Below are 11239 nucleotides of genomic sequence, written 5' to 3' on the forward strand. Positions count from 1 at the left end.
TTAGCATCTGTAATCGTACTATTTTGTAAGTAGTGTATAAATTGGTATCGCAAGTTTAAAAAGTAATCATATTGTTTTGTAGAGCAAGTATTGCAATTGTATTATTGTAAGTGCATTGTATTGTAAGTAGTGCGTAAGCAATTCAATTGTTAACTAGTTTTGATGGCAATATAATGGATTTTGGTAGTTGTGAATTGTGTAATGTCTGTAAATTGTGTAAGTAGATGTACCAGTGTTGTAAGTAGTGTGAGTCGCAATTTTAAAACAAATAATAAATAAAAAATAAAAATAAAAAAATAATAATAATGATAAAATACCGAGATAAATAGTTACAGAGCTTATATATACAATGTACATTATACAAAACAATTAAAAAAAAAAAAGAATGTAAAAAAAAAAAACAAAAAAACAAAAAAAACCTCTTGAAGGGGAGCTATGAAAAGCGTATAAAGCAACGGGCCAACAATCGAGCCTTGAGGTACACCATGCATAAATCAGATTTCTTGGGGATGATGTAATTCCATTAACAGAAACTGTCTGAGATCTACCACGCAGATAGGAGGAGAGCCAGCATAAGACGATATCATCAAAGGCAAAATATCAGTGCAAACGGGATGACAACACGTCAAGAGTGTCAAACGCGGCCGACAGATCCAAGAGAACCAAAACAACATCGTTACGAGAATCAAGTGACTTTGTGCTTTACTTCTGAAGTAGGAATTGGGTCGACACTAGAGGTCTTGCTAGATAATAACAACACGATCTCATTCACAGAAGTGTTCAAGGGAGTCTGAAATTCATGTAAACTACAAGACAGCTGCCTCTCCTCAGTCGTGTAAGTTGAGGTAGTAGGAGTAGGAAGGCCAGCACAACTACCATTAACCTTGTTAATAAAAACATCATTGAAGGCTTCAACCAATTCGTGCAAAGACTCATGGGTAGGCAGGGTAATGTTCTTAACTTTAAACATCCTTTCAATAGTACCAAATTGCTGATTACGGTCTGTGTTTTCAATTATCATTGGGTGAAAAGTTGGACTTCTGCCTCTCCAATAGAGAATTATACCTTACACATTAATCGCCATATAACTGATTCTCTATTGTGCAACCGGATTTTTCATATTTCCATTCAAGGACGCGCTTCTCGCGCTTTTCAGCGCGAACCTCGTCATTGAACCATATTGCGCATGGACGATGTTTCACTCTCCTAGTTTGAACTGCGGCGTGGTCGTCATAAATCTGTTCCAGGGTGGTTAACAAGATGCACTCACGCAAGTTCATATTGAGCCCGTTGAGGATATAGATATGACCAAAGTTAACATATGAAAGCCTGAGTTTTGCAGACTTTCCTTTCCTACTGCAAGAGTGACGTTAATTAATAACTGTGACGGATCAGCATCTTAACTTAAGGTAATTCTCTTGAAATTGTTATACTATCAAACATTTTTGGAAACTTGGCATAATTAACATTCATGATATGAACATTAAAAAAATGCAATAAAAAAATAGGGTCACCGTGCTTGTTTACGCGTCAGCAGGCTCGTAAAATGGGGTATTTTTGCGTTAAAAATTCGAATCACCTTCATACAGAATTAAGTCTTGGTTACTTCAAAGACAAAATTTTATTTTGAAAATAAAGCTTCTTTTATTTACATCAGCAATAATGCTTTATTTACGCCGACTTTGATTCCCTGGTTGTGGGAATAGTGCACTTTTTGGGACAGTTCCGTGGTTAGCTTGAAGTCCTCGCCTTGGGTAAAATACACGCAGTACGGAACTGTTTTCCAAAAGAAATTCATGTTCTAATATCAAAATTTTTTTCTTCTTCAAATATGTTCTTTATTAGACTGTTCCTAGCAAATACCTGAAAAAAAAAATCGGGCGGCACCGTGCTCGTTTGAGAGAAGAGGAGCATTTATGTCGCTATCAGGTTGAGTTTGGGCGAAATCTCTTACGTTTTGTATGCGCACGTGCTCATGTGCAAGCGCTAATGTCGCGAAAATCGTGCCCAGTAGGGATGCGCAATGCAATACTAAGTAATTACCTTAAAACTTATAACCTTGGGGAGAAAAAAACGGGTTCTTTTTTAGTATTAGTTCCGCAGTTAGGTAATTGGAAGGTGTTAGAATTTCTTGCATAATAGGAATGAATCGAATTTGACTTTTTAAAACAATCTTCATAGTTAAATTGTGAAAAAAAGGTTGACTTTTCATAGAAGTACATGAATTTACCCAACCATGACATAACTGTTTTGTGATCAGTGTCGTAGAGTCTTGGCTATCATCAAACGTGACTGACCAGCTTATCTCTATTCCAGGACATGCCACATGTCGACGCGACCGATTGAACCACCAGCGTGGCGGGGGTATCTGTACTTTCATCGGATCAAACCTTAATTTCAATGAGTTATCACACCTTAATGACCCTTATATAGAGAGCCAATAGTTCATCGTTCGACTCAGCCGATTGCCGTGTAGAATTAATTCGATTATCCTGAGAACCGTATATCATCCTCCACAGAGGGATAACGACAAGTTACGGTTGCACCTGTTCCACTCCATTGATTCGTCTCTCGCCAGTCACCCGAACTCTGGTATCTATGTTCTCCTTGATTTCAACCATTTCACCCCTAAGAACCTCTGCTCCTCTTTCAAATTGAAGAAGCTTGTCTCACTACAAACAAGAGGGAATAACATTCTGGATCAAGCCTTTTCATCTCTATATAAATATTATGACGATGCTCTACTTTTGCCACCTGTTGGGCTATCAGATCATTTTAGCGTCCTTCTGAAACCATCAAACACCAAACCTGCCTGCTTACCGTCTACCTGGGCACAGAAACGTGATTGCAAGGTAGCCAACAAACGTGCTTTTTTTTCTAGGCTTAAAGCTGTCAACTGAACACCATTATACCACGCTAATTTATGTGAAAATCAATACAGTATGTTCCACTCCACAATCACTACCGCCATCGATTCTTGCTTACCTGTGCGCTCCGTAAAGCTGCATCCCATAGACAAGCCTTGGATGACCGTGGAAATCAAAGACGCAATAAAGAAACGCCATCACGCTTGGACAAAAGGAATACCCTCCAGTATAATATGTATCGCAACAAGGTTATTATACTCGGCAAAAAGGCTCGTGCTACATTCTACAAAAACAGTATCAAAAATATGCAAGAAACTAACCCTAAGAAATGGTGGGATAACATCAAACTTTTGTCTAGCCTATCCAAGCCCGTAACTCAGACCAGTATTATCGCTGATGGAGTTACTCTAAAAGACAGTGACCTTGCGGAGGCGTTAAACGATTGTTTAAACGATGTCGCCTGTGATATAGACAAACCTCTGGGTTTCAACCCACTCCCGGTAGAACATTCTACTGATAATTACGTCGTAAGTTTTGAGTCTGTTGAGAAAGCATTACTATCGATTCAAGAGCGTAAAGCAAAGAGTACGGACGACATACCTTATTGGATACTTAAGAATTTTGCATCAATCATCCATCGCCCTATTTGTTCCATCTTCAACTCATCGATTAACCAAGACCATGTCCTTCTACTCTGGAAATGTGCCAATGTCATACTTATATCCTCGGCCGACATCTATCAGTACCGACTATCGGCCAATATCATTAACTCCTGACCTGAGCAAAATTCTTGAGGGCTTTGTCTTGGAGTGGTTTGCTGCTATTATAATGCCTCAGGTACTAGATCCATTCCAATTTGGTCGTGTTAAAAAATCGCCAACATCTCATGCCCTAGTTCACCTTATCTATTAATGGCTGAGCGCAAAAGAAACTCCACGGACCATGCTTAGATCTTGCCTTATTGACTTTTCCAAAGCTTTCGACCTCATCGACCATAATATTTTACTACACAAGCTGCAAGAACTCAACGTTCCTCAACTACTTCTCAATTGGTGCGCTGATTTTCCTCACAACCGTAAACAACGTGTACATCTTAATAACTTTTCATCGCCTTGGAACCATGTACATGCTGGTGTCCCACAAGGCACTTAACTCGGCCCACTTTTCTTCCTCGTTATGGTAAACGATCTAAGAACTGATCTACCGTTATATAAATATGTTGATGATTGTACGATCTACGAAGTTTTATGTTTATCTTCACCTCAATCACCAGCTGTCCAAGGCGAGTTGAATAACCGAATGGCCAGAGTCCAATGACATGAAGATCAACGTTATTAAAACTAAGGAATTTTCCACTTCATTCCTAAAGAATGATCAAATTCCTAACGATTGTTTAACAGTAGACGGCCGTCAACTAGACTGTGCCGCGTCTTCTGACCTTAAATGGTCGACTCATATTGATATTTGTTCCAAGGCTAGCAAAGGACTCTATGACCTGAGAACTCTTGAGCCCAGTAGATCTACGATCTGTTTTCCGTTATTTTATCAGACCTTTATTAGAATACGCTTGCCCCGTTCGGCACTCTTCATTGACATGTAAGTTGAAAGATCAGTTAGAAGCCATCCAGCGCCGGGCGCTTCGTATTGTGCATCCCGCAGTTGTCATACAAAGAAGCACTTGAAGTCCTGAACCTGACTACACTCTGGGAAAGACGCGAACACCTGTGCATGAAATTTTACAAGATTGTAGCCAATCCTGATAGTAAACTATATAGCCTTTGGCCAAGACCTACGACCAAAAACTATTTCCTTAAAAACCCTAGAAGACTTCCACTTTTAAAATATAGAATTAAAAGACTCCAAACAAGCTTCATACCAAGCTCGATAAAGAAATGGGACTGAACTGAACTGAACTGCAGTCAAGATTGACTAATATTTCATAAAATAATGTGCATATTTAAATTTTTGTCATTTCACATTTGTAAATTGTAACATTGAGCTTTTCAATTCCCTTTGGAATTGCAATTCGAATGATTTTAATAAAGTTATTTTTATGTAGAGTTAATACATCTAAATAGACCAGCTTCTTCATGAGATACAAATGAAACTGTCTGGAATCGCCTTAAAGTCATGTTTACCAAGATGGCGAACAAAAGCCTGAGGAAATTCTTGTCGTATTAGAAAACCAGGGACAGGACAAAATCCAGGGCTCAGTTTCTCAAAGTCCCGCAACTTTTCGGGCCTTTTCGGGTATCACAAATTCCTCTGTATCCACAGAAGGCAGAGGTTTGGAGTCGTTAAACTTTGCAATCGTTTTGCTATCTTGAAAACACGTGAAAAGACCAGCTTGTCAAAACAAGGGTATAAACGGCTTTTCGAGCACGAAACGTTTTCAGGACTTTCTAGAAACAGGCACCAACCTGGCCCAAGCACAACAGCAAAATGAAAATTATCCTAACAGAACGCTCTCACTTTAAAACTTACTCTGAGAAGTGCCTGACTTCAAAAGTGATGATATCTTCATCAAATGTGGGAGGTGTCTCAAGTTTGTCTGTTATTTCAATCCAGTCTTGTTCTTCGGAGCTTGATTCTTTGAAGAGGACTCGAACACGGACTATTGACATATCGATGTCTCTTCTCCTGTAATGTTTTCCCAATGACAATGGAATCTGGATGGTTACAGGCTTCAGAAAGTCAACTGCTCTTGGACTCGATATTCGCAGTATCGGTCCTGGAAAAATTTGCTTCTTCTTGAACAATTTTTGGGAAACTTCTTGAAGCTAGGGAAATTGGGAAATGTTCATACAGCAACTTTTAATGAAAAGGAGACTGCTTTTTCGACATTGCTTTTGTTTTAACGCTCACAAGAGATACAAATGAAAGAGAAGGGAAGGCGAACATGGCCTGCTCGAGTGCCTTGTAATTACAAGTATCTTTTGTTGAAATACATTCGACTTAATTGAAATAATCTCAACAACCAAAACCTAATTGAGTATTTTTGAATTTAAAATATCTAGTTTGAGCGGTTTTGAAAGAGAAGGTTTTGAAAGAGAAGGGAAGGCGAACATGGCCTGCTCGAGTGCCTTGTAATTACAAGTATCTTTTGTTGAAATACATTCGACTTAATTGAAATAATCTCAACAACCAAAACCTAATTGAGTATTTTTGAATTTAAAATCTCTAGTTTGAGCGGTTTTCCTTAAAGTTCCACTGTTAACGCATCCTTAACTTAGTCCAATCAAGTTAAAAGTTTGTATTAACCTGAATAATGCTTGGAGGTTCCTTTCGTTGATAGGCTTAACTTTTACTTTCGATTCCTCTAGAATAACAAATTTCGATTTAAACATGGATAATGGAAACGCGTGACAGGCTAACCTTGACAATGACTTCAACTGATTCATCTTGTGGAACGGCATTTTGCGGAAAAGATATTCTCGCAAGTGGAAATTCAGGCCACACCAGTTCGCTTTCCTGACTTGTGATGGTATGTTTATACGATCTTAGACGACAGACCACTACGAATGTTGAACATTGCGTTATCTTACTGATAGCAACAGGAAAGAGGAAGTCTGAAACATCAGCAGGGTCAGTGTGGTCTTCCTTAATGTCTGGAAAAAAAAGTTCTAGTTGTTGATTTGTGGCCACCGCAGAGAATGGAGACATGTTCCACTGAGCGGTAGTGAGCACATTTCCTCTCCAGTTACATTGCTCAAACTGGCCTGGGTTGTTCAAAATGTGAACAATGCTAGCAGTACTGGCCCCAGATGTTCGAAGGGTGGATAGCGCTATCCACTGGATAACTCAATTGGTTTTGCTAGTGCTTATCCGCTGGATAGTGATTTATCCGGTTGATAGCGTTATCCACCTTTTAAACAACTGAGGCCTGGATACCTGAATTGATTATGATATGAGTCATCCGCGGGATGGTGGTTCTTTTCCCTCATTTTATCGTAGCGTGGCAGTGATAGTGGTGGCGGCAGTGGAGTGAATGGCAATGGCAGTGGCAGTGGCAGTAATAGTGACTGTGGCAACGATAGTGGTAGAGATAGTGGCAGTGGCAGTGGCAGCGGTAGTGAAAAGAGGATGTGGCAGTGACAGTGGTAGCACGGGTGGCAGTAATAGTGGCTGTGGCAGTGATAGTGGTAGTGGTAGTGGCAGTCGTAGTGGCATTGGCAGTGGCAGTGGTAGCACCAGTGGCAGTAATAGTAGCAGTGGCAGTGGTAGCACGAGTGGCAGTGATAGTGGTAGTGATAGTGGCAGTGGCAGTGGCAGTGGCAGTGGCAGTGGCAGTGGCAGTGGCAGCGGTAGTGATATCATATCATATCATATATCTTTATTTACACTCGGATTTTTAGAGTAGCTTGGTGTAGCTAATATCTCCGAGCATTTACCCTACCAACCATGATACACCACAGAAGACAGACCACAACACCGGGAACTACATACCCTACTCTTTACAACAAGTGTGCGGGTTCTTTTACGTCCCACAGGATTATGAACATTGAAGGGTTGGGAGACGGGACCTCCGGCTTATCGTCCTTATCCAAGAAGACTAGAGAGTCTAACCATTTGCAGATGTAATTACAAAGGCAGCATTTTCTCCTCAGTTATTTAAAGACCCTGAGTGTTGGTCTGGCCGGAGTTGAACTCACGACCTCCCGCGTGACAGCCCGGTGCTCAACCAACTGAGCCACCGGTGCGCGGTAGTGATAGTGACAGTGGCAGTGGTAGTGGTGGTGGCAGTGGCAGTAGAAGTAACTTTTTTTCTACAATCAAGCTACATTTTACATGGAAGAAATTCTACGCAAAATTTGTACTGTGAAAGCAAAACACACTGTCCGCTTTAAGCCAAGAGTAGCATAGGCCTTCTGCTGCTACTTGGGTCATGTTACAAAACCCACTTTATTAAAATGCCAAAAAATAATAGCAAATAATTGAATTAAATTCTCACCATCCAGTGTTCGCAAATCCTCCGTTTCAACAATATCGTCCCACTCATTAGTTTCAGTATTGATCAAAGTTTTAATCACCACTTCGTAACCCTTAAGACTTGAAGCACAGTGTGGAATAACTATTGTGACAGCTTTATTGAAATGTAGAATCCCCGGACTGTCCACTACTGATAGCTCAATGACATCGCTAACGATGGCTTCATGGTGAAAGAGAGGCGGGCAACGAGCAGCAGGATTCCATCTGAGAAGGGTCAATATTCTGTCTTCAGGCACTGCGTCTCGAGGGAAGATTACCTGTAAGGCAAATTGCTTGAGGTCCCACCGTCTCCCTTCTTTGACAACGTTTCCTCTAAAAAATGCCAAACAAAAAAGTTGGCCCACTATGTCCACGTACCCACCTAGTCTCCTTTGCAGCCGTTTTTTTGGATGTCATGCAACGCTCCCCCAAAGAACCTTGGTGAGGCGAGCGTTGCATGCCGCCCAAGGAGATTAACCCATACGAAGAGAACCTAACTCGTTCGTCGGACTTTTGTGTGGGAGATTGGCGGGTTAAAAACCCAGTCCGAACAACTCTCAGGGTCTAAAAAAAACTGATCAGAAAGTGCTACCTTTGTGATTTCACCTGGAGATGGTTAGACTTTTAAGTCTTCTCGGATAAGTACTATAAACCGTAGGCCCCATCTCACAACCTTTCCTGTTAATCCGCAACACCGTGGGTCGTTACAGAACCCACTGTTCGTGAAGAGTAGGGGAGACCCCAGTTCTAAGAGTATTGTAAAACTAGGCAATTATAAAACGTCATGAGACTTTATGTGATATGTGCCGTACATAAATCCATCACCAGTACCAAGATCACGATAATTGCAAAAATGCCATGTATTGCAGCCAAATCAGCAAAAAAAAAACCCATGAAACACAGAAACTCACCAGTTTCCATAACCTTCTCCAGACATTAACTATGCATTATCATACATTTTTCAAAGAAAAAGACTAGAATGTTCGCCAAGTTATGCAAACTTGGCCAACTTTTGCTGACTAATGTTGAAGTTTCCATAGCTGTCGACCTTATTCCTCAAAACTAGCGATGTGGTCAAGAGATGTTGATTGATGGGACGACATTTAACGAAATTGCGGGTAAATGTTGCATATTCCTAGCTTGACGACCACCTTCAAAAGTAAACGGTGTAGCTTCGCGATTGCCTTATTATTTTGATGGCATATGATAAACCGTGATTTCAAATTCTAGAAATCATCTTTACCTGTGTAAAACAATGCTACTCTCATCCATTTCTCCAACGGAACTCGAGTATTCATTTTCATCCTCAGATGTGATCTCGATTTCCTCCTCAAAAGTTAAATCGTCCTCTTGGTCTTCCGCAGATTCTTCAGCGGTTACTTCTATCTCTTCGTCTTCTTCTCCCGATACAGTTTTGCTTTCTTCTTCATCTTTCTCTCCACTGGCACTCCCTTGTGTCGTGGTGGCCTCTTTAAATAAGGGTGCTTGGGGTTATCACATAAACGAAAGGAACGTATGAAAGATGAATAAAAATTAAAGAAAAGACTAATTGGCCATTTTACAATAAAATTAGGGCGTACAGTTACTTGACCTTTGAATAAAGTCGACTTTTTGGAGCTATCAAAATAGAGAAACCACTTGAAAATCAAGAAAATAGCTAATGAATGACATCAATCAAAAAAAAAAATCCAAGAAAGTTCACAAGTTAAGGGAAACTCGCGTAACTGCCGTTACAATGTCAAACTGGGTTTTCCTCAACACTATCACTCTCATCAAAATCTCTGTGCAGCTAGTTAGCTGTCTTTTATGACATATGTTGGTCGTGAATATGCTACTGTGGTTCTATGTACGTTTTCCGTTTCCTTACTTTGTACCTGAAAAATATCAAGACCATTGTTACTCAGGCACATGACCATAATCAAGCTTAAAAGCCGCGATAATCCGATGGCAGACTTTTCAAAAATATAAATCGTCAAAGTACCTTTTTCCCACGACAATCCGTACTAGGAAGCCTATTCACAAATACATTTGCCAGTTTTTAGCGTTGCCAAAATGATCTTGAGTAAGCACTCTCCAATGTAACAACGACATTTCAAAAACTTATCAAACGTCTCTCTTAATAGAGAAAACATGTAATTCCGAGGAAATGCATTGTGTCTATAATACAGGCAACAAATGCAGAGAAACGTTTACTTATAATATTTCGATATAAATCTATATCATCTTCAGACTGAGGTGACCAACAAGTAGCAGAAATTTAAAGCTTGTTGGGGTTCGGTTGTATTCCATTCTTCTTCTGCTTTTCCGCGAGTAGGTTTTGAAACTTCTTCTCGAGGCGAGTACGAATTTTCTTTTTTTCTCGTTTGACATAATTACTGGACATTACACTAATTTTGAAAGTTTTGTTCCCTGGCGACACAAGATTTGTTGGGTTAGAGCACTGTTTGCCGCGTACACCGCATCTGCACTCCTAATAAAATTAAAACCGAGCTCAAGCTAATAAGAAAGTTTTTTATCGTGGAACGGTTTCCCTAAACGTATTGCGAACTTATTAATTGATCGCTTTACTACGAACGCACAGAATAGGGCTCTAGATCATAGTACCAACTACACCTTCCAGAACGACCAGGGCTCAACTATCTGGCTTACCATCCCATTCGTCGGTGACCTAACAACAAAGCTTGTTAAGAAACTTAAGCGTAAGCTTCGGAGAGGTCTAGTCGACCCGAATGTGGACATCCGAATAAAACAGAAGACCGCCATTAAGTCAATCTAATGTCGTATATGAATTCACTTGCCCCGGTGGCAATTCTTTGTACATCAGCAAAACGAACAGAACTCTGTTTGTAATGTACCAATTATAGTATTTAAATTTCTGCTACTTGTTGGTCACCTCAGTCTGAAGATGATACAGATTTATATCAAAATATTATACGTAAACGTTTCTCTGCATTTGTTGCCTGTATTATAGACACAATGAATTTACTCGGAATTACATTTATTCTTTATCTTTTAAAATGATCAGCAGGTAATGAATTCTTTCCTTATCATGGCCTTTCAAGTGGTACGAAATACTAACAAGAAAAAATATTCCAAAATGTTAAGGAATACCTTTGGGTCCCAAGGTGACTGCTTTTTTCCCGGTGTTCATGAATTTCTGTCAAAATGAAGAATATACTCTTTAACGCGAATCTAATTTGCTAAGAGCCTCCAGTTAATCATGGGAATGAGTGCGATCTCTTAAAAAATGGACTAGCTGCCAACAATTTATCATATTAATATGCAAGATGCGTGCGCAATACACAATGTTCAACAGCAATGTACGCTGGTCGACCTTTTCCATCATTTTGTTGAAGTATTGTTTTCTCCAACCAATGTATATCAAAAGGTTTTTGTGGTTTTTG

The 11239-nt window shown here is 39.9% G+C and overlaps 1 protein-coding gene across 1 annotated transcript in view; it reads right to left on the reverse strand.

Moving 5' to 3' along the window:
- LOC138031348 (uncharacterized) overlaps nucleotides 1-11239 on the reverse strand; it is a 49092-nt gene that overhangs the window by 28346 nt on the left and 9507 nt on the right. The window contains exons 3-7 of the mRNA XM_068879054.1: nucleotides 10947-10992; nucleotides 9079-9319; nucleotides 7819-8168; nucleotides 6243-6475; nucleotides 5352-5647 (exon numbers count right to left, since the gene is read on the reverse strand). Of these exons, the coding sequence (XP_068735155.1) occupies nucleotides 5352-5647; nucleotides 6243-6475; nucleotides 7819-8168; nucleotides 9079-9319; nucleotides 10947-10992 (1166 nt within the window). The remainder of the gene's footprint in view (nucleotides 1-5351; nucleotides 5648-6242; nucleotides 6476-7818; nucleotides 8169-9078; nucleotides 9320-10946; nucleotides 10993-11239) is intronic.

This window comes from Montipora capricornis, chromosome 14, assembly GCF_036669925.1.
Source record: "Montipora capricornis isolate CH-2021 chromosome 14, ASM3666992v2, whole genome shotgun sequence".
Taxonomy (NCBI): domain Eukaryota; kingdom Metazoa; phylum Cnidaria; class Anthozoa; order Scleractinia; family Acroporidae; genus Montipora; species Montipora capricornis.